Raw genomic sequence first — 25843 nt, 5'->3', positions numbered from 1 at the left:
CTAGTGCTATAGTCCGCAAAAAATGATCATTACTAGCGCTCCCAGGCCTTAACCAGTGAGGCGTTGCCAATACCACTGATAACTTTATTGCTCCTGGCACTCAAAACCCAAGCCCATCTTCCGACGGTCCCAACCTCTACGAACCGAAAACTCAAACTCCCAGCATTCCATGCGGGGAAAGAACTACAATTCCCAGAAAGCTCTGCGCTCAGGCGGGCTCCCGTGAGTCGAAGCTGATAAAGTTTTAAGGTTCGCGCGCTCCTTTCCCATCGGTTTTCAAGGAGGCGTGACCACGGGAGGCCCGTGGCGGTGATTGGCTGGCAGTTCCTGTTGCTCAAGATCCCAGAGGAGACGGCGGAGCCTGCGCAGTTCACGGTGCAGGGCGTCGTCGGTCACGGGACCCGTGAGGCGGAGGCGCGAGCTGCCCAAGGGCAGGATAAGGGGAGGATGGGAGGAGAAGCTTTCGAAGATGTCCCCTATGAGACCAAAGAAGACGGAGTTAAATTCTGAAAGTGGGCGTTAGGCAGCAGTGTCAGAAAGAGCCAAAGCGCACGAAGGAAGGAAAAACTTCAATCCCCAGCAACTCCTAGAGCGGGGTCCACTCAAACGCGACTCTTGAAGTCCCCAAGCATCATGGGAGTTGTAGTTCAGTCTATGAAAGGCCACCGTTGCCTGGGAAACGGACGATATAGTTGGGTTCTTGAGTCCATGAAGAAGGAAGGGCTGGGAACTTAATTTTACGGATTCCTTCGAGTGGAGGGGCCTGGAGGCAGGACTCCTAGATGACGGGGAGGGTAGTTGGTGGGGGGAAGAAGCTGTGAGCCTGAACTCCTAGGAAAAAAGAGGGAACTGGGGGTTTGAACTCTGGTATCCTGGCGGGGGAAAGGGGTTGAAGTCCAGCACTTAGGTCTTTGCGTAGAGGGGTAGGGATCCAAAATCCTACGTCAAAAGGAGGAAGGGGCTGGGCTATGGATTCCTACGTCCTGAGGACAGAAGAAAGATGACAGCCCCAATGTCTCTGTCCCCATTTCTCCTTACCTGTGTCCACAGCATCTCGCTCTGTAGGGAGAGGGTCCCAAGCAGGCGGTGGTCCGCGGCCAGGACCCAGCTGGTAGTGGCTGAGCAAATGGTGGAGCTGAGCAGGGGTCAGTGTGGGGTGGTCAGTTCGTAGGCTGCTCCATGAAGCCTGGTGGGAAGATGAGGTGATAAGTCTTTGGTCATTATGGAGCAGCTGAGAAATCCTAAATGGAAGGCCCTCCATAAAGGGGGTGAATGTAGTGGTGTCTGTGCAATGTCTTTTGGGTACTGTGTAGCCTAGTTGTCACCAAAGTGATGGTAGAGAGGAGTGTGCTCTCAGCTTAAAAAAAAAAAAAAAGTACATATATATATATATATATATATCCTTCAGAATAAATGAAGATAGGAGTAGAGTGGGGCAGAGAAGAAACAAAATTGGACATTTATATTATTGAAGCTGATGATGTGTACCTGGAGATTCATTATTCCACTGTGGCTACTTTTTGTGTGTTTGAAAATTTTCTGCGCCTAACCTAGCTGATATTAGAATCATTATTGTAGTTAAAATCAGAGATTCTTGACCCAGATTGCCTGGGTTCAAAAACTCCAACCTGGTGACTTATTACCTCTGGCAAGTCACTGTGCCTCAGTTTCCTCATCTGTAAATTGGGGAGATTAAGAACTACCTACTAGGTATGAGGATTCCACATGTACTTATAAAGTACTTAGAGCACTGCCTGGTGCTTACTACTAAATGCTCTGTAAGTTTGACAAATAAATCAAGTGACCTATCCTATCTAATTCTCAGTTTCCTTGTCTGAAAAAAAGAAATTGTCAATTAATAATCTACTTCATGAAGCTTGGTCAGCATTCAACTAGAAGTGCTAAACAGTGTCTGGCATGTAGTTTATGTTCAATGAATGTTTTAACTATCACATTCCTTGGCCTCAGACCAGACTCCTTGAATCAGCAAGTCTGAGGAAGGAGGCCCTGGAAACTACTATTAATAAGTCCCATTGGGATTCTGTTTAGACACCGTTGTTGTTGGTTTCCTTCTAGTTGCCAAGACATCATCCACACTGTCTGAAGTAGGACTGGGGACAACATGGAGTCCAAGGGAAGATCCAAGGGTAAGCTGAATACAGAGGATGACTCAGGAGTCAGAAGTCAGGGGTCAGGAATCACCTTGAGCAGAGAGGTGCGGGGCACGCAGAGCAGGTTCACAGCCATGGAGAGTTTCCGGAAGAACTCAGTGGCAATATCACCCAGCCCAGCGCCCTGCAGCCAGTCCAAGACAAGGTCCAGGTTTGTTCGGATTTGAACAGCTCGAGACCATTGATAGAAAGGTCGGCCTTGACCTGTGGGGGAAGGGTAGTAGGAGCAATGAGTGCGTGGACTGTGCATGGATGGACCCTGCACTGCTGCTCCCAGGCCCTTCCTATCCTTCAGCTTGGGATCTGGAGCTTGCTCTCCAGAGTTCCTAAAGGAGAGGCCTCTTCCTGTGATGTGTCTGAATTCACGTGGGTCTCAGTGGCTCCTGTCTGTACCTCCCTGTTCCTTCCCAGTCTGACTCTCACCTCGTTCCATCAGCGAGTTGAGAAGGGATGCATTGGAGAAGAAGAACAAGTAGCCGAAAGTCTGAGACACAAGGTCTGGGTGCAGCTCGCACTGGCTGGTCAGTTCCAGGGCTGCCTGGAACACGCCCAGGGTAGGTTTCAACCCCGGAGGCATGGCCTCCAGCTCTGCACCAGGCCCCGGAAGCTCTGCCCCAGCTGTGAAAGGGTTACTATCCAGGAGAGCCGGCAGCGTTGAATACAGAGTCTAAGGAGATACAGAGATGCAAACAGGTGATCAGACTACAACTCCCTACAAGTTTCAGGGTGGTAGAGCATGAAGATCCTGGGGAGCTCCACTGAAGGTTTCTGGGAATTGTAGTCCATTCTACCTTCAACACCCTATAGGGCTCCATGAGCAAATTCCTACTTTCCAGTTGGGTTTCTAGCATTCATCAGGACTGGGATACCACAAGACAAGAAAGGCTTTCCGGGAGTTTCTTGGGTATTTTAAGACCACCTCTGGTGCCTTACCGGACTTATAATTTCTCAACAGAGACAGCTCAAGGAGGACAAAGGATACAGAACAAAGAGGCCCCCTTCAGTCAAATAATTATTTATCCAGAATTCCCTAAGGAAAGAAAAAGAATGGAGAGTAAGGAAGTGGGAGTGGGGTGGCAGTTAGCCAGTGGAAAGTGAGATCAGGCCAAGGACAGGAAATGAGGTCAGAGGCAGAAAAGAAATAAAACTACATTTGGCAGGGATGTACAGGAAGTGAAGCCTTGGAGGAAGAAGCATAAATCAAGCCTCCCCGAGGAGCACAGACTATCTGTTCCAAAAGATCCCCTTTCATTTTACACATAGAGAATCAGGCCCACCATAAGCCAGAAACCCTGAGAATCCCAAGAAGCACTATTTAGATTAACGGTGATGATGCGGAACTGAGGCAGAAGCAGGTCCAGTAGGAAGGGCACTCCAGGGAGAAAAACATCTGTGCCTCAGAAAAGGGAGTGAATTCAGAGGTATAGCAGGTGAAGTCAGCAAACACAGGATGTGAGGCCTGATTAAAGAAGACCTTTAGTTTAAATGACAGTGCCTAGCACTATTTGATCTACCTATATCTGTATCTATATACCTGTTTATCTATCTATCTATCTACTTATCTATCTGACTTATCAGTGACTGAAGAGTGGACTTAGGAAAAGGAAGCTTGAGAAAGTGATAATGGTGATATAAACAGTTAATGAGGCCAGACTGACAGGAAGAGAAGCCAGAAATACAGGAAATGATGTAGACTCAAACAGGAAGTAGTGTCAGAATAGCAAAATGGGAAGTGATGTCAGAGAAACAGGCAATCTTGTGAGGTTAAATTGGAAGTGACATCAGAACAATGTAATGTAGTTCAAACAGGAAGTGATGTTAAGCCAAACAGGAAGCACGGGTCAAGGCCAACCTTGGTGAGGTAGTAGACAGACTGCTGGAAGGTGCACATGATGACCTCATCCAGGAGGGCCATGGCTTCGTCACATAATTCCAAGTCATTGCAGAGCTGTGGGTCTGAGGATAGGCCTGGGGGTGAGAGGGACAACCAGAGGCTGGCTGGCAGGAGCCCAGGTCCCCGGGTGCAGGGAATGGCACAGGGCTTAGACAGGCTTGGACCTGGGCCTGAGCTCACCCTCCTGATCAGCCTCCTTCTCCATCTCCAGCACCTTCTCCTGCACAAAGCTCAGCAGCTCTGTGGTGTTGGCCATCCACAGCATGAGTGGCCGCAGCTCCACGGACACAGCCTCAGGGGTCAAGGGCACCTCGGGGACCCCCTCAGGGTGGCTGGGAAAGGAGGGAAGGACCTGTGATCCTTGCCCGACTCCACCATAGTGTCCAAACACCAAGATCTGAGTCTAATTGGGGATGGAGTCCAACCCCCCACTTGATAGCTGGAATAATTGAGTCCCAAGGAAAAGCAGAAACTTGCACTAAGATATGTATGGAGTGAACATAGAACTGACTGCAAATCCCAACCCCTGTATTCCTCTAGACCCTTCTCCCCAGAATTTCTCTTACTTCTCAGGCTGACGGTCTCCAATTTCTTTAATCTTTTCCTGTGGAACAGTAAAATTAGAATCAAGGTGAGGGGAATCAGGGAGACAGGCCTATGGATTAATTCCCTAGTTTTTCTAGAAGAACCTTTTTGACAGATTCTCCCCACTTTTCAAATGGACTCTCTCGAGTTTCAGAATGGTCTCTCCTCTTATCTTTTAAAACACATATCCCTGTGATTATGAGTGGTCTATCTTCTTCAGGTCCACTTCTGCTCAAACAGTTTCTTCTTACCCTACCCTCAAGAAACTTTCTAAATCTCTCTAATAGGCCTGAGCTTAGTTTGTAACTTCCCCCATGGCTTTTCCCAGGCACTTCTTCTGAAGGTCCAATGGGTTTGTTCTCCCTGGCCTCCAAGAATTGTCTCGCCCACTACTGCTCTAAGTTTCAGACCCAATGGGCTTCCTGCCTCACCTCTCACAATGGTCTCTTCCAATTTTTAATCCAATGGGATCTCTTCGTTCCTCCCCCCATCTCCTAGAATGGTTTCTGCCATTATCCCACAGCTGCAAAGTACTGCCTTCTCTTCAAGTACAGTGGATGAATCCATATCTGCCAGCATCTCCTGGGGCCCCTTGCTTACTAGCCCAAGACCCTTCTGAGGTATCATGAGAAAGGTAATTTCGCCCTGTCCCAACTACGAAACTGAGGTGGAAGGTGGCGAAGGGAGGCTAAGGAAAGGACCTGGGGTGTCGCTAAATGGGGCTGGACAGTGGTTGGGGGCGCTCACCCAGACAGCCTCTTTGATGAGACGGGCCAGGCGGCCCAGCAGGCGCGGCAGGTGGCCCAGCTCCAGCTCCCGGGCTGAATGCTGCACGCACAGCGCTAGCAGAGTGGCTGGCCCGAGCGGTGGCAGGTCCCCGGCTCCCGCGGCTGCAGTGCGCACGATCTCACCCAGCAGTGCCTCTTCCTCCCGTGGCCGGAAGCGCAGGACAGGCTCATGGCCATCCAGGTAGGCGGCCAGCGCCTCGCCGCGCTCCTGTAGGCCACGGCCGCACAAGCGGCAAGAGAAGGCCCAGCCGGGGCCCGGAGGCGTGGCTCCGGGGCGCGCAGGCAGCCATGGCGGCCGCGCCGGCCCGGAGCCCCCAGTACGGGGGTCCTTGTACATGAACAGGAAGTGCTCGCCCAGCCCCAGCAGGTCGCCCGGGTGCAGCTCGGCCTCCCGCAGTAGGAGGCACCCATTGTGCGTGACCGGGGCTCCCCGGGATGGGCGCACCATGGCCGGGGGCTCAGGGCCCGCGCGCACTGTGCAGTGACGTGGCAGGATGTCTGGGGCGTTGAGAAAGGTGTCCACATACGGGGCTGGAGACCCACTTCGGGCAGAGGAGTTCCCGCCCCGGCCGAACACGTGTTGCTCCCGCGTCATCACATACACCACGAAGTCCTGGAGGGAAAGGGAAGATGCACTAAGGATACTGCTCCACAATGGATGGACGCTTCCAAAGAGATCCCTTTCCCACAATCGACTCTCCCATCAACCACCTCCCATTGCATAAATACTTCCAAGGAGATCTCCTGGGATCCCAAAGGACTCACCAAATACCCCCCATCTCCCAGGAGTGGACTCTTCAAAGACACTTCCTATAGTGGGCTGTCCCATAACACACATCCTGAAGACTGGATATTTCTAACGAAACCCTTTTTTTGACATGGGCTCTACCATTCCCCTCCCTCAAAGAATGGATGCTTCCCAGGAGATCTTTCTTCAATGGACTCTCTCATCTTCTCTCCTCCTCTGAATGGACTCTTTCAAGGTAATCCTTTCCTACAGTGGACTCTCCCACAACATCCAGTCCAGAGAATTGGTGCTTCTGATGACACCACACCCCCGTTACTAAAATGGACTGTCCCTTTGCCCTCCTCCTCAAAGAATGGACTTTTCCAAGGAAACCATTCTCCAAGCAACACTCCCATTTCCCTACCCCTGGCCCTGCTTGCCCATCATTCCACCCCCATGATGGAGGCTTCCAAAGACTTTTCCCCTTACAAAAATAGTTTCTTTCAATATTCTCAAAGCAAGGAATAGATACCTTTAAAGAGACTCCTCCTTTGAACAAAGATTTCTTTCATTTTCTCCACCTCATGAATGTACACTTTGAAGGAGACCCCCTTTCTAAAATGGACTTTCATTTTTCCCCACTCCATGATGGACTCACATCCAAGGAGACATAATCCTACAATGGATTCACCTATTACCCCCTCTCCCATGATGGAGGAATCCATAGATACTTGCCCTTTCATCAATGCTTGCTCTCAATATTTCTATCCCCAAAAAGGACATCTCCCAGGAGATCTCCATACAGTGGCACTTCTAGTAACCCCACCTTATAAATAGATGTTTTCAAGGAGACCCTCTTCTTATAATGGAGTGTCCCGTTTCATCCACTAAATGAAGAGGTGCATTCCAGAAGACCCCTTCCTAAAAATGACTTCCCATGTCCATCCTATAAAAATGGAAGAGCTCAGTCTCACCCCTTTCTTAAACTAGAACCTTCTGTTCTCAATCCGTGTCTGAGAATAGTCATCCTGATATTCATAAATCCTCCTCTTCCACTGACTCTCCCATTACCTGTCCTTCACAGATGGATGTTTCCAAAGAGACCCCTTCCTACAATGGAATCGCTCATCTGCCTCTAAAAAACAGACCTTTCCAGTCTGACTACCTTCTGAAGGTAGAATTTCCCATTTTCTATCCCTGTCTGAAGAAATGGAATGATCCAAAAATATATGAACCCCCTTTCTAAAATGGACTTTCCTGTTCTTTAACCCGAGAGGGGATGTTTCCATAGCACATACAATGAACTCACAGGTGAGTGCCACCTGTGAATAGAGGAGTGCAACTAAAGTCCTTTCTATAATAGTTTCACCTCTTACTCCTGTTCCCAAGAATGGACACTTCCAATAAAGCCTCTTTCTTACAAAGGAACTTCTGAACTTCATGCAAAAGAATGGATGTTTGTAATGTTTCTCCCTCTTCCCATAACAGACTGTCGTATAGTCCCCAAGTAGATCCTTTTAACTTGATCACCATCCCAAAATAGACCCTCCTTTCTCCAACCTTGTCTGGGGGGTGGGCTGTTAAAATATATGCAAATCACTTCCTACAACGAACTTGTTCATCCTGTTGCCCCAACAAAGGAATGAATTTTTCCATGAAAGCTCTTCACTGAATAGTCTTAACCTCTCACCCATATACACAGCCAAGCCACCTACCCCAATTGAAACCCTCTCTGATAGTAAAAATGGGACTGTTCAGTAAGCTCCACCACCTTTTAGAGTGGGATTTCCCATTGATCCCAACAGTACTTGTTGAGTTTGGCTATACCACAAAGGTGGACAACATCATAAAGATGGTTCTAATAATCACCACACATTTCTATTATTGAAATAATTTCCCACTGACCCCCAGCTGTTAATCCTTTCTTCTTCTCTGCTGCCTAACACTCAAACAAGTTCTATTGCCACCCAATACGTGAAATAGAAGTACCAGTACCACCTACCCCCATCAACAATGGTCAAATAGTTCCAATGTAAACCATCACCTATAAAAAATGAATTAGTCCACTCCTCCGCAGAAAATATACCCAGAAGATCCTAGGCATCAAATTATCTTCCTCTCCTAGAAGATAGACTCCCCCTCAAGAAATATTAATAGATGCTTTTAAGGAGATCTCCTTTAATCAATAGGCTGTCCCATTCTCCCTTGAGGAACTCAGTTCCTCCAACTTTGAATGAAAAGAACCATCCCCTACTTGTCCCGCCAGTGGAATCTTTTTCAGTCATCTATACTCCACCACCGCTACACCTCTGACAATCTCCTAACTTGCTGGGACCACACCTTCCATCGTACCTGAGACTACGGCACCCAAGGAATTCTGGGAATTGTAGTTTTGTCGCCCTTTAACTGAAGGATGGGGCATAGGATTCTCTCCGTAGGAAAGGCTGCTCTTACCTGGGCATCCTGGTAGCCCTGGAGCAGCAGAAAGTAGGGACGGTTGCTGGGGGCTTGGATGAGGCACTGGGTCAACTGATCAAAGTCACCAGGGTCTGCAGGTCCAATTTGGGCGTCTGCTGCCCCTGGGGCCATGCTAAGAGCCTGCTGCCTGCGTTCCTGCTGCCTCCGCCGCCGACCCTGCAGGCTGAGCTCTGACACACTGCGACGCAGGGACAGGTTTTCTGAGCGCTCCTTGCCCGCCGACCCAGCCTGGGTCCCTGCCCCCGACCCTGGGCCAGGGCTGGCCAACGCCGCCCCACCGGATGCTGCCCGGGAACGGTTCTTCTGTGGCCGCCACAAGGCAGGGCCCGTGCCTACAGAGAGAGATGGAAAGCGATGAGGTTGAGACTGGAAAGAGACATAGGGAGAGACAGACTCAGAGAGCTGGGGATTATCAAGAGACAAAGAATTTGCTATAGAGCGGTGGGGTGCTTCTCACATTTAGGTTTTGGCATATACTTTTTCCTATGTCTAGAACACACTTTCCACCTGACTCCTACCCATCTTGCAGTTTTCGGCTCAAAAATTCATTCGTTCTTTCCATTTAGTATTTTTCGAGCACCTACTAATGCTGGGCAACGTTCTAGTCACTAGGGTATTCGCAGTGAACAGAGAAGACCCTGCCCCCAGGGAAACAAACCATCTCCTGAACACCCTTCCCTGATAGTCCAAGTTGAAGTTGAAGCAGACAAAGGCACCCCTGGGCACTCTGGGCTTTGTCTGGGCCCAGCACAGACCTGGCACATGGTAGGTGCCTAGTGGAAATAAGCAGAAGGAGTGAACTGATGTGTTTCTCACTAGGCTGTGAAATCTAGGAGAGAGGGAACTTTATCTGTCAGTGTCCCCACTGTATTCCCCCTAGAACCTTAAATAATGTATGGCTAATGAATGATTTCTGAAGAAAAAAAGGACAATGATGGTTATAATTACCATTCTTTATTAAGCAACTTCTATGTGCCAAGCACTGCGCTAAAACTCTATAAACATTATCGCATTGAATCTCATCTAGAATTTTGCTGAGTTTAACTGGCTAAGAACGGATTGGAATCCCAGCCTGAGTTCCAAGCCACACAACTTTATCTCCCAAAAGGAGACTCAGAAACAGAAAAGCGGTTACAGGTCTCCCTGAGCAGCCCCTGGCCCTCTAAGCCAGGCCCCGTCCCTGCCAGGCTTGCGATTTCACCAGTGGCGCCACCTCCTGTTCCAGGTCCGGTCTTCTCAAAGACCAGGCCAACAGATAAGAACAACTTTCTCTGGCCTCTACAAATACTTCTTCATTTCCTGGGTGCCACCCTCAAGTCCCCCTAATCAAATTTCGCAGCCAGCTCATCTTTGAGCCACCCGCTCCAAGACCCGCCCCTCTGAGGCTCTGGCCATTCTTAGGCTTTGATCTAGCAGCCAGTTTCTTCGCTCTCCAGGTCCCTCCCCCTTCTAGTCTTCATCCACTGAACCTCACGAAACACTTCAACGTACTGCTCTGAGAGGGCTTCTGCCACAGGGACTCGCGCCACCAGACAGCCTCCCCGCCAAACACTTCTTACTCCAGGCTACTCTATTCTGCAGGCCTGGTCCCAGCAGCGTAGGACCTGCCCATCGGCTCTGCAACCCAAAGGCGTGGTCCTCTGGCCTAGCCCACCTGGTAGACCTTGGTCCGGCCCTAGCTCCGCCCCCGACTGGACCCAGTGCTATGTAGGTACCGCCCAGTCCCCCCACAGCGGCCTCCGCCTCCACCACGCGATCTCCTTCAGCCCCGCAGGCCCCTCCTCGCCCTGGCCCCGCCCCCAAGCTCCAGCTCAGCCCTCCCGCTGGCCCCGCCCCAGGGCAGGCCCCGCCCCGTCCCGTCCCTCAGGTTCCGTCTGCAGAGTCGCGCCCGCCGGCTCACCTTCGTTGTCCGAAGCCCCAAAGGCCTCCTGCTCCAGGCGGCGCGCTTCCTCGCGGCCGCGCAACTCGAAACGCCGCGCCCAGCCAGGCCGCGCCCGCCACAGCTCTTGCACCAGCAGCGGGCGCTCAGAGTCGCCCAGCACACGCAGGTGCTCCGCCCGCCACTCGCTGTTGCCTGCGCCTCCTGCCGCTGGCCGGCCCAGCGCGTCGCACAGCGCAAAGGCGTCCACGCAACTGCTCTCGCCCGGGCCGCTGCCGGGACTCCCCGCTAGCCCATAGCGCTCCAGCGCCTCGGCCACCAGCTCGCGTGCAGTGGAGCGCGCCGTGGCCAGCACGCTCTTGTAGTTGGCGCCCGATGCCAGCCCGGCGCCAAAGATCTTGAGGACCCCCGGGGGCGCCGTGGCGCGGGAGGCTAGTGGGGGTTCGGGGGCCACGCCCGCCGCCAGGTCAGGCAGCTTCTTCTCGCTGGCCCAGCGCTGCGCGGCCCCCGGAGTCCCGGGGCCTCCAGCGCCACCAGATCCTGTAGCCCCCGTTCCCGAGCCCCGAAAGAGCTGGGAGATGCGCTTGGCGCGGCTCCCTGAGGCTCCGCCGGCAGCCTTGACTGCGCCCACTCGTCGCAGCTCCACGTGCGGCGGAGGCGGGGGCAACGGCTCGCTGCTGCGGCTCCCCGTGTCTGAAGACGAAGACCTGGGAGCCCGCCGGAGAGCGGAGACGTGGGAGAGACCCAGAAAGAGATGCAGAGGCGGGGGAGGGAAGGAGGGAGGTGGACAAAGACCCACATGGGTAGGTGGGAAACAGAGACCGGGAGACGAGGGATAGACACCCATTGAGAGGGGGAGATAGAAACCCACAGGAGGATGAGAAACGCAGGATGTACGGAGAAGGGGGAGTGGGCAGAGACCAGAGGCAAGGAGAGATAAACAAATTAATTAAATAAATAAACGAAGAAATAAAGGCAAATCCCACAGAAGGAAATTCCAAGAAATGAGCAGGGAGGGGAGGAAGGAAGGTGAATCAAACTCCTGCTACTTCTGGGTCCCCATTTCCGTTTCTATGGGCCTAAACCCATCTCCAGGCCCAGCACTTCCCCCCCGCCTGGCTCGATATCTGTGTGGCCCACTGCGTCCTCCCAGCTGCCAGCTCACTTGCCCATTCAGGGGTCCCTGGCATTACCCAGTGCAGTAATTGGGTCATAAACAGGAACAGAGGTGGGGCAGGGACAGGAGAGTTGCGAGGAGGTGGGTACTCACTTCACAGAGGCAGCGCTGGGCCACCGCCGTCCCAGCTTGGCAAGCTGCTTCCTGGGAGAATTGATCCACAGGCCCACCGGGAGATGGAGCTTCCCAAAGCGGGGGCTTCCGCCCTCCTTCCGTTCACCAGATAGCATGGCCCTAAGGGATGGTGGGTAAAGCCCCAACTCCTGAGGCTCTGAGTGGTGGGAATGGGCTGGAGGGGGTCTGGACTCGAGTCAGAGGGAGGAGGCAGCTGGGGCTCAGACTCCTGAGTCTGGGTAGAAGGGAGGGATGAAAGCCTGGACTCCTGGGTACTGGGATGGGAGGTGGCTGGGGACTGACTCCTGGGTCTGAGGGAGAAGGGGTGTGGACTCCTGGGTCCCCGGCTCTTACCCTTCTTTGGGTCCCAGCAGCACCTGGGGGCCCTGGCTCCGTTGGCCTGGGATGGTTCCTGACCCCACTGCTCCTGTTCAGCCTTTCCTCTGCCCCAGCTCCCAGCACTGGGTGGGGGACAGGAAAAGGCAAGAGGAAACCCGGCAGGAAGAGCGGGGAGGGGGCGTCCTGTGAGGGGAGCTGGGCCTGGGGGAGGAGATCTGGGTAGGGCTGGCCCTGCCCCACTCCTTGATTCTGGAATTATATTTCAGTAGTTGTTCCCTGCCAGGACCCAGGGGGCCCAGTTCCCAGTCCCTCCTCCCTTAGACAAGAGACCATCCCCAGACCTCTGCTCTTGGGGAAACCAAAAGTTAGGATCAGTCTGGAGGAATGAGTCAGATACTTAGACAACCAAATAAATCTTTATTGGCTCCTTGATTCTGTAGCCTTTTCCTCTGGAACCTGGGAGCTCTGCGCAGCTTCACTGCCAGTGCCCAACCAGGATTTTATGGAGTCCATGACCTTCTCAGACCGATAGCAAAGTATCCTGGGGGAAGGTGGGGTGCAAATAGCAAAACTAGATCAGATCCCAGACTCCCTGTATTTGATCTTATTCTAGCAATTATCCAAGCTTTATCCTCCTAGGTAATCCCTACCCTGTTTTTTAAGCCCCATCTCCAATAGAAGTCCAGCTCTCAGGGTTCCGAAGCTCCCAGACACCCCTCTGTATTGGAAGCCCCGCCCCTCATTCCAAGCTCTGCCTTCTTCAGTGGGCAGCTCACGTGGTGGCAATGCCGGCTATCAGCACCACAGAGATCCAGATCAGCAGCCCGACCAGGCGGCCTCTCAGTATATTCTCTGCCGTTGGAGACTGTGATGACGGAGACTGGAGGGTTGTAGACGACTTGGTGACACTCCAAGTCATCTCATTCGGGGCCACCTCATCCTGGCTTGGGATGTTTGATGATGGTATCTCCTCCGCGATTCTTTTGGGCAACACTGATAGAGGAGAAGGGAAGAACAGTCCTGGGAAGGCATGAAGGTCCCGCCAAGGCAAACCCTCCCCTCACCAACTTGCCCCAAGCCCTGAAGGATAATCACGCGCCTCCAGCCTCCAATTGTGTGTAGCGGGGAACAAACCCAGAGGGGAACCCTGCAGCTGTGGCCAGAGGCCACACCCAGGTCAGGAAGCCTGAAAACCCGACAGGAAGTTATGCCCCTATAGGCCACGCCCCTGAAGCGGACCACCCCCAACTCCAGGACCTTGAAACCCATACTTCTTTCAACTCCCCAGCACTGACCTGTGACATGAAAACGGATGACCGTGGCCGGGCTGGATTGCACGGTGTCCAGCTGGCAGCGATAGGTGCCTGCATCCAGTGGGTCTACCATGATCTTGGTCAGGGTAGGCTCTTTCCCCTTGGACACCAAGGTCTCAGACTTGTTCCTCCAAACCTAGACCCAAGCTCAAGGGGTCACAGAGGCCTGGGGAGTTCAGGGGTTGGGGGAGTACAGGGGTAAGAAGATCACGGGGCCTCAATGGGAGATGGGAGTCCTGAGTGTACTGGTCAGGGCATGGGGTCACCAGGGTGAGTGGGAGCCAAGTCTGGTAGGTCATGGGTCATGGGGATTGTGGGTGCAGGCCTGTGGATACAGGGTTCACACAGGCCTGATGGACTTGGAATTCAAGGGTTACAGGAGTTGGAGGGCCCCACCCTGTAAAAGCTGTAATCGGTCAGGCCTTGAGAGGCATGATGCCAGTTGAGCTCACAGTCCAGGATCATGTCTTCCATTTCATGGACCTCGACTTTGCGCTCTAGGGATAGGGGGTTACTGTAGGAAGCCCCTTGGGTTCTTGGCCTTCCCCCAACTTCCATCCACTAGGTTGGCCCCGCCTTTTCTCATCTGCTGGCTCTAGTCTCCGCCCTCTCTAGACTCAGTCACTCCTCTGGCTCCGCCCCTCTTGCACCGCCCCTCTTGCACCAACCCCTCCTGCTGGACCCAGCTCTCTCACCCCCGCAATCCAAGGACTTCCGACAAGCGTGAACCTGTTTCTTGCAGTTACTGCACCAGATCAGCGTCTGCAACATCATACCTGAAGGGGCAGGGTCAAGGTGGTATTCGCCCACTAGCAGGCGGGGCTAAAAGGAGAGGGCAGGGCCAAGGGCGGGGCGGGACTAGAGCGCAGTCCTGTAGGAAGCGGAATCTAACCAGTGCAAAAGAATGAGCTGCGCTCGCCAAGAAGGTTTTGGGTGCAGGAGGAATACTGAAGACCTAGGAACCTCCCAGACGCGGAGAATGAAGAAACACCAAGACCCAAAAGGGGGAGGAGAAAGGCTGGGTATTCACGGGGCAAGGATGAGGGAGAGAGAACCAGCTCCCCTGATCTGAACTTACCACATTCGTTGGGACAAAAATCTGCCTCCGCAGAAAGAAAAAAATGAGGATCAGATTTTTAAGTTAAAAAGGATGAGGGAAGGGGCAAAGGAAGAGGCTGGGGCTGGAACTCCTGGCTTTGAGGGAGGAAGGACCTGGGGGCCTGGACCCCTGGGTCTAAGGGGGGAGAGGGTTGGGAGAGCTGAGGGACTGGACTTGAGAAGAAAGGGGCTGGGGACAGGGACTCTCGGCCTGTGGAAGGAGGGGGGCTGGGGTCCAGGACTCCCATCTTCCCTCACTCACCCTCTTTTTGGAAGTGAGCAGCATATCTGGCAAAGGTATCCTTTTGCAGGTGCAACATCCAGAATAGCTCTTTCACGAAGAGCTCATCTAGGAAGAAGCAGGATGAAACAAAGTGGTCCCCTCCCCCACTTCCAAGTGCGAGGTACAGGAAGTTTGCCTCAGTCTGCTGCTCCGGTATTCCGCTTTTGGGCCTTCTCAAGGAAGGACAGTGAAACTGAAATGACCACCTAACATAATGGCTAAGCAACAAATGGGGTAAGGTCACTGTTATGGTCTCCATTTTAGAGGTGCGGAAGCTGCAAAATCCCTCGCTCAAGGCCACACAGCTAGGAAGTGGCAATGCCAGAATTTTAACCTAAGCAGTCTGGCTCCAAAACTCAGTACCTGACCCCCAGACCAAGCATCATCAGCAGCAATCATTTCCCTGGGATTCTGGAGCCCCTCCCATGTCCCCTCCGTGCAATTACCTTTTACTTCACTATCCGTGATGCGTTTCAGATCCTTCAGCAAACTCCAGGATGCCTTCTCCAGTGTGGGCTCATCTATGGGGAGAGATAGAACGCCAGGTTCCAGTATTGTCTCATTGCCTCACCTAGTCTTAAAAACTACAATACCCATGGGTATGGATAGGTCTAGTTAAGGCCTTACCCTCCCGTTGCTTTCTGGGAGTTGTAGTTTTATTAAATTGCAGGCTAGGGCTACGGGAACACAGTATTTCCTAGCCCCGGGAACCCCGAAATCTGTACCACAACCTGTTCCATTCCCGAACACAGGAGACTCTGCCTGCAGCCTTTTCCCCCCTGCCCCCAGCAATCCTAGCCCCAGAACCCTCTTTTCCCAGGACCGGGGGTCCGGGCTCCACCTTGCCCTCACCGACGACCCCCAGATAGGAATCCTCGTCAAACGGCAGTTCCTTGAAATCCTGCAAGGCCTGCTTTACCCTTTTCATCAAGTTTTTGTGGTGCTCGGCCCCCAGGTGGCCAGGCAGGTAATCCATCTCCAAGGAGTTTAGCGCTTCCACGACTTTTGTATCACACAGGACACAAGTCCGGGCAGGAAGCAGGCAGCTGGCCAGCGCCGCCACCAGGAGGGGAAGCCGCGGCCCCATTGCGGGCAGAACCCCTGGAAGAGTCCTCTCACCCCAAACCGAGAGGAAGTGAGGGTAAACGGAGAGATGCCCTTCCCGAGACTAAGGGACCCTAAATTTACAAGGCGCACACTTCTTGTTAGGAAACCGAGGAATCCCGTTGCACCCTCGACAACTGCTGCCCGACAGTCTCTCCAGCGTGATGTATCCTCGAACACTAGGGTTCGCTGAAGAGCCGAGTCCGGCTTCTGAGGGCTTTAAGAGAGGAGGACCGAGCCACGTCCTTCCACACTGATATTTTCCCACTACTAAAATTAAGGGTTTTGTTGGGGGTAAGGTTTGTAATAGAGAGCATTTGACTGCGGTTAGAGTCACGGTTCGCCCCTATCTACAAGGAACTCCCACAGCCTCGACCATAGAGCTTCCCACGTAGAACCCCTAATTCCCAAAAGATAGTCCCTGGAGGCTTCCCTGGCCCCGCCCGGAAGCCCAATTCTGAGTCCGATTGGACCGCAACAAAGGGAGGCCCCGCCCACTCCTCCTTGATGTCACAGAAGCAGCCGCCTTTTCAGACCGGAAGTTTCCCGGCATCGACTGAGGTGGAAGTATCCTGTCTTCTCTGGCTTTCCAGAAACGAGGAACGAAATTCTGCCCTTCAGCCTCCTCCTCTCCCTGGGCCACAAGACCCAGGCTTCCGGTTAGATGCCCAGGACCCTTTGGAAAGCCAGTGATCGAGCCACGAGGACGCGCGAAGTGGCCCTTCCCAGCCGTAGGACTACGATTCCCAGAAGACCCCGGGGTCTCCGTAGCTGATTACCTCAACCAACCCCATACCTTTATGGGAAGTGTAGTTCAACAGTTATACTCTGTGCACACTTCCTCCCCCACCTTCTCTTCCAGCCTCTGGGGCTGCACGTCAAGGTTCCAAAGGAAATCGGTCTGGGAGCCCGATACTGAGAGTCCGGAGAAAGGAACTGCGGCTCAGAGACCACAAATCCCACAACAAGAGGCGGCCAAATCTGAGCAGGGACAATACCCTAAGATATGAGTCATGAGAGTCCCTGGAAGTTCTGAACTTTTCCCCCTACTCATTCACTCACTCACACACTCATGCACACAAGACTCAAAAAAAAAAGGAAAAGGAAAAAAGCCTACAGAGACAGGAGTTGGTGACGTAGACTTTTAATCCATACCTCCCTCTCTCACTATGGCAGCTGAGTAGGGAAAGTCTCCCAAAACTCCCTGAGAAGACTAAAAAAAGAGGCTTAGATTCTTAGACAATTCTGCAATAAAAGATCTATCTTCACCCCCTTCAAAAAGCATCAAGGGGTTCCTGGAATCTGAGTCAAGAATCCCATCCTCCTTGGCCAGACCCTGGCCAAGGGTGCTCCTGCTTGGCTTGAGGCCTGTCTGCATACCTTGGGATCTTTCCATCCCTCATTTGCCCAAAGCCAGATTTAGCAGACAGACCATGGATGGCAAGGGGCGCAATACCGGTGGCTTTCTACAAGCCCAGAGGGCATGTTTGTGTTGATTGACCTCCAGAAAAATCCATCCCATCAACCCCAGCAGCCCAAAGTCTTTGTGTGTTTTTTTCAGGGGCTGAGAGGATGGATAGAATTCCACTCTTCTCACAAACTGTCCCAGCTATACATAGTTTATCTTGCATCAATCTTTCTGGCAGTGGTGAGGTATTGAACTTCTGGTTGTACCTTCATTTGATTTTTCACCAAAGTTGTCTGGAATTCCAGAACCCTCTCCCCTCTGCAAGGGCCCTGCAGGGTTCTTCACAGGCATTAGAACTGGGCCCCTCTAGAACAAATTCCCATCTAGAACCACTCCAGAAACAGAAGGAGAGTTGGTGAGTGCTTGCTCTAGAACATCCATGAGTTGCTTCAGTCCTGAAGACTGAGGAAAGGAGAAACATCTCTTCTAGAAAAGACCAGAATGATCAACACTAAAGAGGGGAGTTCCTGGTTCCTGGGTGGGCAGCCATCTAAAAGTACTCTGGATATAGGCTTGGAACTACAGGTGGGCACTGTGCCTTGCAGAACTGTCATGAGTCTCCCCAGACATTGCCAATCATCAGGAAAATGTCTTCTGCTGGTTCTAGAATGTTCAGGCAGTTGCAGGAAGCTCTGAGCCAATTAGAATCACTAGAAATGGGTGCCCACCTGCTGCTGGACCACCACGAGCTTCTCCAGAAGCTGCTAGGATTCTGGAGACGCACAATGCTGGCCCTAGATTGATCAGGCTATTCCAGAAAGACGCCTCGGCAGTTTCTGGAGTGGAGACAAGTCTGCATTAATGCCCACCCACTCAGGCAGGAAGGCAGCCTCCGGCTTGAAGATCCTGAGAAAGCTGGAGTCAGGCAGGGTGAAGTTGGCCAGGTAGACAGTGTCTCCACCGGCCAGGTAGGCGGCCCAGAAGCCAAAAGTACCAATAGTCATAATGGTGTGGTTGCACTGTGTGAGCAACGCAAAGTCCTTCTCAGGTGACTCCTCCTGCCCATCACCAGCAAAGATCACATCCCCCTGGGAGGTGTTGATGTTTTCCCGGCACCACCCCATGCCGTTGCTGGTGACCACAAAGATGGGGGCTTCATGCCGAGCCCGAAACCAGTCCATGGCCTGCTGGAGGTAGACGCCATCACCCACCACACCCTTCCAGCGTTGGGGCATAACCTCCAGGTAGTCCCCACGGCGCACGTGGACACCCACGAAAGTGCGCGGGAGGACTCCAGTGCCTGGCAGGCGGAGCTGTCTCAGGAAACCTTGGGCCTTTTCCCGAAGGTGGTCATGCAGGGTGAACTCACTCCGGATCTGTTCCCGGAGATGGTGGAAGAAGGTCCAGGAGCAGGGGAAGCCGGTGAGCTTCAGCAAAGGGTTCTTCAAGTGGGCGTACTCCTCTGACATCCAATCGTGCAGCTGCAACTTCCGCCAAGGCGTGTGGCTGTCCACCTCGGGCGCCAGCACAGGCAGGGTGATGCGGAACACGGGGGCCAAGGCAGCATGCATGTCCGGCAGGATAAAGGCCCGGCGGCCATTGAGCTGAGCCAGGGCAAGCAGAGTGGCATACTGCCCCATCTGATTTCCCAAGCGGCCCGCTGGGGAGATAGTCCAGGTGCCTGAGAGGGAGGCAGGGTTCTTGGGACAGGAAGAGGAGGTGTTGGGGCTCATCGGCGTGCCTGACAGGCAGAAGATGGCCACAGGATTTGTCAGCAGGTGTCGGTCTGCAAATAGGGCAGATAGGTCCAGGCCGTTGTGAAAGAGGTCTTGAGAGATGTGGAAAAATAAGACTGATGAAAGAACACACACTAGGAGGAAGGTCAGACAGAGATGACGTCGGCTGACGGCCCACATGGCTGCAGGGGATAGAAAATGAATTAGCAGAAACTCAGAGCTGGAGGGCCCCCAGCCTCTCTTCCCTCAGACCCAGGGGCCCGATGGAACGAAGGAACTGAGGGTTTAGACTCTGGGTCTGAGGGAAGAGCAACTGGAGACTTGGAATTTGGGGGGTGGGGTGGGCAGGGATGGGAGACAGTGAAAATTGCTGAATTCCAAGATAGCAATGGTCCAGGGTCCATAACCTTGTCCCCCTGTCTTTCAATCTCACGCTCCCCGCCTATAAGGCCTACTGAAGTTGGGCTGTGTCCCACCAACTCCTTTCTCAGGTGTATTTGTGTGTAAGGGGCAGTCGACCACAGAGGTGACAAGCGACAGGTCAAGTAGAACATGAGAAGCTGGAGGCCCAGGACTGATAACAGATCTTGATTCTTGGAGGAGCAGGAGTTGGGAGTGGGGTGGGGTGGGGGTGGAAGAGACTCCTGGGACTGAAGACGCGATTGCTGGATTTGGGGTATCCGCAGTTCCCACTAACCTGAGCTTCTGGCGGGTGGCAATACACAGTATGACAGAGAGCGCCGTCCCCAAGATCAGTTCACATCCGGTCGCCACGGAACCGTGGACTCCAAGTTCCCAAAACCCGCAGCCCTTCCCTCCACGCCGCCTCCCGGGACTGGCGGCGAGGGCTCGGCGACCAAGGAGAGTGGGCGCGGTCGCAGGTTCACAGCCTCTGTACCTCCGCAGCCAGGCAGACACCTCGGAAGCGGAGCCCCGCCCCTTCCCTGGGACCCGACCAGGCGCCCCGGGCTAGGGTGGTAGCCCTCGCGCCCAACCCTCTCCAGGCCCGGAGACGTGCCACCCTCGCCCTCCTCCTCCCAGGCACTGGCCAGCGAGAGGGCTCTGCCCCCGGCATCCTACCTGGCCACCTAGGAGCAGCGTCATCCATCTGTGGAGGTGGCGATCTAGCTCCCAGCTGCACTGCTGGATCCTGGCGTTCCGGTCCGTCAACCTCTCCCTCTTCCCCTCCGGTGCCTGGTTTACCACCTGCCGGGTGTACTTGGATGCGTTGAGCCCCTCCACGCCCCAACCCCTGGAGTGGGGCCCGAAACCCGGCCCCGGCGGGGAAGGCGATCCTCTGTCTCGGACGACGTCCTCTGGGTGGGAACGGAAAACCTGTTTGCCAGGCTGCACCAGGAGCGGATGGCAAGCCTCCTCCACTTCTCAGGGCCGCCCATCAGGGGCCGCTGACACCCCCACCCTGTTCACCCGCAAATTCGAGAGTCGAGGCCCTCAGACTCCTTTGGGGGAGACTCTAGGTCTGGCGCCTAACTGCTGCTTTCTAGAAGGGCACGTCCGGGAGGCAGCATCTCCCGAGAAAGGGAACGGGGAGAGTCCATCATCTTTGCCTGTGGCAGAGGCCAGAGCCCCGCGCGGGAAGGCTTCTGCCCCGCAGAGCTGAAGCTGTTTTGAAGGCTCCTGCCCTCCTCACCCTGGCCTGAGCAGTCTGACCATTGTCATTCAATGACTCAAAGACTCTGGAATTTGACTTGACTCCGCATTTGACTCTAATTCTTTCAGGCCCAGGGCTGGGGTTTGGGAGTCCTCAGATTGAGAAATCCAGGCCTCCAGCGCCTTCCTCCTTCAGCACCAGTGTCCCATCTCTGCACCCTTAGGTTCTAGGAAATTGCCCACCCCTCATTCCCTTTGGGTCTTGGATGTAACTTTCCCTTCCTGAGCCTAGCTCACCTGCCTCACCTGCCAACTCTGAGTCAGAGACTCTCCCAACCCCACCCCCAGGCTATTCTGAGAGCTTTTGTCTGGGATTGGGGTGGTAGCTTCTCTTGTGAAAGACACAAGATTGCATCAGAGAAGAGGAGGTGGTCAGGACATTTGATGTACTAGCGGCGTCTGGGCAGGGTTTGGTGAGGTTGAGATTGGAGGTGGCTCCCAGCCAAGTGAGAGGCTTCCAGATCAGGACACCTGTGTCCCTGTGAAGGACACTTTGGTCATGTGGCACTTGCTGCTTTCCTGATGATCCAAGAACTTCAGTGTCTGACCCCCAGAAACCTAGCAATTCAGGTGGGATGCAGAAATTCCAGTTATGGGACAAAATCTGCATCAGTCATCGAGGGAGGTGGGTGGTTTTATAGGCCCCCAGTGCCTCCTCCCTCAGACCCAGGAGTCCAACCCCCAACCCCTCCTCCCTCAGACCCAGGAGTCCAGTCCCACAGCTGGAAGGACCCTCTGATTGCATCATCTGTTCAGGCTGACCTGGCCACGGTGGAATCCTTGTTCCTGCCAAGTGGGTCAAATATCATGGGTCAGGCATGGGGAAAATGATTGGGCGGTTTTGTCTGGGTATAAATTCTGAAGCTTCTGCATCTATCCCAAGGGACTTGGGTGTCCTGTCGGCTGGGAATCCACATGCATTCGGGCCACCTGAGCACTCATCTGTAAGTCTGCTGCCCTGGACAAGCGGGCTCTGAAACAGAATCTAGACCATTCAGCTCTTCAGTCTCCAGACCTCAGACCTCGTCTGATGTGAGCCATTGATGGGCTCAGACAAGGCCAGTTTCCAGCACCTGGGATGGTGGGTGCTTGTGCTTGCTCTCTTGCTGGGAGCCTGCCAGGCACACCCCATCCCAGACTCCAGCCCTCTCCTCCAATTTGGGGGCCAAGTCCGGCAACGGTACCTCTACACAGATGACGCCCAGGAGACAGAGGCCCACCTGGAGATCAGGGCTGATGGCACAGTGGTGGGGGCTGCCCCTCGGAGCCCTGAAAGTGAGTAGAAGGCAAGATCTGGTCCTGAGAGAGGAGGGACTGGGAAAAGGCCCTCTGAGTCCCTGATCACTTTCTCCCTTCAGGTCTCTTGGAGCTTAAAGCCCTGAAGCCAGGTGTAGTTCAAATCTTGGGAGTCAAGACATCCAGGTTCCTGTGCCAGGGGCCAGATGGGACACTGTATGGATCGGTGAGTTTTCAGGACACCCCTCCTCCCACTCTATCCTTCCTCCCACCATCTTCATCATCTCGAGTACCACATCTGGCACCCGTGGCCTGGGTCAGGCTTGGTTCTGGGCTTTCTGCATGGTCCAACCTCTCCACAACCTGTGGAGCTGGGGCCTGTTGATACTAATGTTTGCAAAAAGGAGAAACTGAGGCTCAGGCAGGGACACCACTGGCTCCAATTCACAAGGCCTGTGAATGGCAGAATGGACTCAGAGACAGAGTCCTGTGTCTCGTAACTCTTGCTGACCCCAAGGGTTTCTACATGTCTGGCTAATGCTCTGGGAACCCATGGCCTGTACAGTGACCATGACCTTTGGTAGCCAGACTCCCCTGCTTGGCCTCGGTGAACCTTGACTGGTCCTTGGGCTGGAATGTTCCTCTTTGTGAAGTGGGGACAGGAAGGTGGACCTTGCAGGACTTCCCAGGGGTAAAGGAGGAGTCAGCTTTTATTATTTTGTGTCCTAGAGGATGGGGTGGGAGGCCTGGACCCCTGGGTCCTGCCATGGGAAGGTGTGGAGGTGTCTCTGATCTCTGTTCTTGTCCCCTCAGCTCTACTTTGACCTCGTGGCCTGCAGCTTCCGGGAGCTGCTTCTTGAGGATGGGTACAACATTTACCAGTCTGAGGCCCGAGGCCTCCCACTCCGCCTGATGCCTCACAACTCCCCATCTTGGGACCTGGACCCCTGGGGACCCACCCGATTCCTGCCACTGCCAGGCCAGCCCCCAGAGCCCCCAGAGCCTCCAAGGGTCCTGGCCCCGGAACCTCCCGATGTGGGCTCCTCAGATCCGTTGAGCATGGTATGGCCTTTGCAGGGCCGAAGCCCCAGCTACACTTCCTGAAGCCACAGACTATTATTGGGTCTCCTGTTTATTTATTGGGTTATTTATGTTATTTATTTTTCTTACTTGGAATAATAAAGAATCTGAGAGGATGATCAGAGTGAGCATATATGTGTTTGAGGGAAGTAATGGGATCTGCTTCCCTGTCTCCCATTGACCTTCCAAAATCCCCATGGCCCCCCATTGCCATAAATCTCTAGAAAGATCCCAGCTTTCCCCTGGGCCGCAGTTTTCTGCTCCAATAATGTGTCCCCAGGGACTGTGATTATACCTGCCCTCTGACAGGACAGTACTTATCCCTACCCACTCCACCCCCACTCTCGTGTTAATGTTGTGGAACTATTTCTCAGAGGTACCTCAATAACAAGGGATTGTTTTTAATGACTGCAGGCCCACAGCCTCATGGGAGATGTAGTTTTCTGAGTTCATTTAGCATTAGGAATGGGAAAACATTTTAGTCCTCAGGGCTGGGGCAAGGACTCTTGGATCCTGAGAATGTTACTGTTGCTAGAATGGTACTCTTGAATACTGAAGGATCAGAGGGCTGCACATCTGGACACGTGGGTCCCAGAAGAACAGGGGAATAGGAACCTGGACACCCTCGTGTGAGAGAGGACGTGCTGGGGGCTCAGAAGTCTGGTCTGAGGGTGGAGGGGCTGGAGATTGAAAGTCCTGGATGATGACTGGAAGATCGTAATACTTCTATCCAGGTACTCATGGACTTTGGAGTAACGACTGTCAAGGACATTCTTTCACAAGAGGGGAGCTTTGTCCAACCACTAAAAAGAAAGGACAATTACGTTACATGATAGAGATGCTAGTTAATCATCGCTATAATGACAATCATACTACAATATATAAATGTATCAAATTAACGTGATATACACCTTAAGTTTGCACAAGTTATATATCAAATATATTTTAATAATAATTTTTTTTTTCAAGTATGGAGTTTTGTCCTTCCAAAGGAGAGCCTATTGAATAATTCTGAGCTCTCTGAGGACTCAGGTCACCCAGTATCTTCTAATTTCCTGTAGCCTCCTACAGTTACCTGCTAATTGGAGCCTCTGATGTCACACATACAAACATGATTTGACTACTGTTGTTCTCAGATTCTCTTACCAAGTCCTCAGCTGTGAGGGCAACCACTCCTCCAGGGGCAAGAACTGGTTGGGCCTTCCAACCTTCACAGTACTTTTGCCAGTTTCCTTTTCTTCCTGTGCTGGTATTGGTTTGGCCCCACCCACTTAAATTTCAGTGTTCCTGGGGCTCCACATTCAGCTGGTTTTGTGGAAGATGTTCTTTGTGAACTTTTTCTTTCACTTGTTCTACAGAAGTAGGGTGGTTTGTTTTGTTTGTTTGTTTGTGTTTTTTGTGTGTGGGTGGGATTTAGGAAGATTAAGAAACTGTGCTGCCTAGCCTAAATCTAATAGTGAGGTAACATCAAACAAATTCCAACCGAGGGATCTGCTGCAAAGCAACTAGCCTTGACTCTTTGAAAATGTCAAGATCAAGAAAGAGAAAGACAAAGGAATTGTTTAGATGAATGGAGACCAGAGAGAGGGCACAATGAAATGCAGTTTGTTCCCCAGAACTCCTCATTGGTGCAGCTGTCTCCATCAGACCGCCCTGGCAAAACTTCTGCTAGTCCCAAACAGAACTCTCTCTCTCTCTCTCTCTCTCTCTCTCTCTCTCTCTCTCTCTCTCTGACTTTCAATAAATCTTTTCTTACTCTTAAAAAAAAAAAAGAGAAAAAGAAAAAAGTTGTTGAGCAAATCATTTTCTATCCTGGACATTTGTAAGACTCTTGATGACATCTGAATGCATTCTGTACATTAGATAGTAGTAATTTATCCATGTTAAATTTTCTGATTGTGATCATTGTATTATGATTATTTTTTAAAAAATGTCCTTGTTCTTAGCAAATACACACTGAAATATTTAGGAACAAAAGGGCATGGTACCAACAATGTTTTCTCAAATATTTCTGGAAATGTACATATATAATAATATATAGAGATAGAAAGTGAATGATAGAAAAAATGGGGTCAGCAATAGCAATAATTGGGGAACCTAGGTAAAGGACATATATAGAGTTATTTGTACAAGGCTTGAAACTTTTCTACAAGTTCAAAATTATAAGTTAAAGTTACTCCTGCCAAAAAAATTTTAAAAATTCCATGCTATAGCCCCTTCTAATTGCATTGATGAGCTTTCAAGAAGAAAGAGAAATCTCCAGACCTCCTCGCCCCCAAAAAAATATAAATAGAAGAAAGAAAGAGAGAGAGAGAGAGAGAGAGAGAGAGAGAGAGAGAGAGAGAAAGGAAGAAAAAGAAGAAAAAGGAAAGGTCAAAAAAGGAGGGGGTGTGGGAGGGAGGAAGAAAATATAAGAAAGAAAGTGAAACTCAGAGTGGAAAGTGTGAACTGACTGCAGTTTCCTGTGAGAGGAAACTTTTTTTTAAAATTAAAGTTTATTGGGGGTGACAGTGGTTAGTAAAGTTACATAGGTTTCAAGTGTACAGTTCTGTATTACATCATCTATGTATCACATTGTGTGTTCACCACCCAGAGTCAGTTCTCCTTCCATCACCATATATTTGATCCTGTTTACCCTCGTCTACCACCCCATTCCCTCTTACCCTCTGGTAACCACTAAACTATTGTCTGTGTCTGAGTTTTGTTTCTTTATTTGTTTGTCTTGTTCCTGTGTTGCTTTCAGTTTTATATCCCACATATCA

At 52.3% G+C, this 25843-nt stretch overlaps 4 protein-coding genes across 12 annotated transcripts; 1 reads left to right on the top strand and 3 right to left on the bottom strand.

Annotated features, from left to right (window-relative positions):
* Positions 1-39: 39 nt before the first annotated feature.
* RASIP1 (Ras interacting protein 1) lies at positions 40-12543 on the bottom strand. Of its 2 annotated transcripts, none has more exons than XM_019741650.3 (12): positions 12168-12543; positions 11793-11933; positions 10544-11229; positions 8620-8975; positions 5398-6051; positions 4632-4669; positions 4246-4397; positions 4024-4139; positions 2595-2838; positions 2203-2375; positions 1039-1186; positions 40-476 (listed from the first exon to the last, which is right to left on the bottom strand). In XM_019741650.3, exons 2-12 carry the CDS (start codon positions 11927-11929, stop codon positions 277-279), a joined length of 2904 nt encoding a protein of 967 aa, XP_019597209.1. In that variant the 5' UTR covers positions 11930-11933; positions 12168-12543; the 3' UTR covers positions 40-276. The 2 variants fall into 2 exon arrangements, with proteins under 2 accessions (XP_019597209.1, XP_019597210.1); XM_019741651.3 differs by having other exon boundaries at positions 4024-4127.
* Positions 12544-12549: 6 nt separating this feature from the next.
* IZUMO1 (izumo sperm-oocyte fusion 1) lies at positions 12550-16390 on the bottom strand. 3 transcript variants are annotated; one of them, XR_002138159.3, is made up of 9 exons: positions 15699-16384; positions 15293-15367; positions 14826-14912; positions 14544-14564; positions 14161-14241; positions 13862-13962; positions 13448-13601; positions 12803-13145; positions 12550-12693 (listed from the first exon to the last, which is right to left on the bottom strand). XR_002138159.3 is itself a non-coding variant. In XM_019741652.3 (9 exons), the coding sequence occupies exons 1-9, from the start codon at positions 15931-15933 to the stop codon at positions 12570-12572; spliced, it is 1095 nt and encodes a 364-aa protein (XP_019597211.3). In that variant the 5' UTR covers positions 15934-16384; the 3' UTR covers positions 12550-12569. The 3 variants fall into 3 exon arrangements, 2 of the variants coding, with proteins under 2 accessions (XP_019597211.3, XP_074172256.2); XM_019741652.3 differs by having other exon boundaries at positions 12929-13145; XM_074316155.2 differs by lacking the exon at positions 14544-14564 and having other exon boundaries at positions 12929-13145; positions 15699-16390.
* A 667-nt stretch (positions 16391-17057) lies between these two features.
* On the bottom strand, positions 17058-21372 carry FUT1 (fucosyltransferase 1 (H blood group)). Of its 6 annotated transcripts, XM_074316143.2 has the most exons (4): positions 21003-21371; positions 20175-20410; positions 19792-19986; positions 17059-19276 (listed from the first exon to the last, which is right to left on the bottom strand). In XM_074316143.2, exon 4 carries the CDS (start codon positions 19272-19274, stop codon positions 18162-18164), a length of 1113 nt encoding a protein of 370 aa, XP_074172244.1. In that variant the 5' UTR covers positions 19275-19276; positions 19792-19986; positions 20175-20410; positions 21003-21371; the 3' UTR covers positions 17059-18161. The 6 variants fall into 6 exon arrangements, with proteins under 6 accessions (XP_074172242.1, XP_074172243.1, XP_074172241.1 ...); XM_074316141.2 differs by lacking the exon at positions 19792-19986 and having other exon boundaries at positions 17058-19276; positions 21003-21372; XM_074316142.2 differs by lacking the exon at positions 19792-19986 and having other exon boundaries at positions 17058-19276; positions 21012-21372.
* A 261-nt stretch (positions 21373-21633) lies between these two features.
* On the top strand, positions 21634-23198 carry FGF21 (fibroblast growth factor 21). The gene is made up of 3 exons (XM_019741462.3): positions 21634-22040; positions 22124-22227; positions 22815-23198. The coding sequence occupies exons 1-3, from the start codon at positions 21809-21811 to the stop codon at positions 23103-23105; spliced, it is 627 nt and encodes a 208-aa protein (XP_019597021.1). The 5' UTR covers positions 21634-21808; the 3' UTR covers positions 23106-23198.
* Positions 23199-25843: the final 2645 nt, after the last annotated feature.

The sequence above is a fragment of the Rhinolophus sinicus genome, chromosome 8, assembly GCF_057876585.1.
Source record: "Rhinolophus sinicus isolate RSI-liver-muscle chromosome 8, RSI-T2T, whole genome shotgun sequence".
Classification (NCBI taxonomy): Eukaryota; Metazoa; Chordata; class Mammalia; order Chiroptera; family Rhinolophidae; genus Rhinolophus; species Rhinolophus sinicus.
This window is presented reverse-complemented; position numbering and strand designations above follow the sequence as displayed.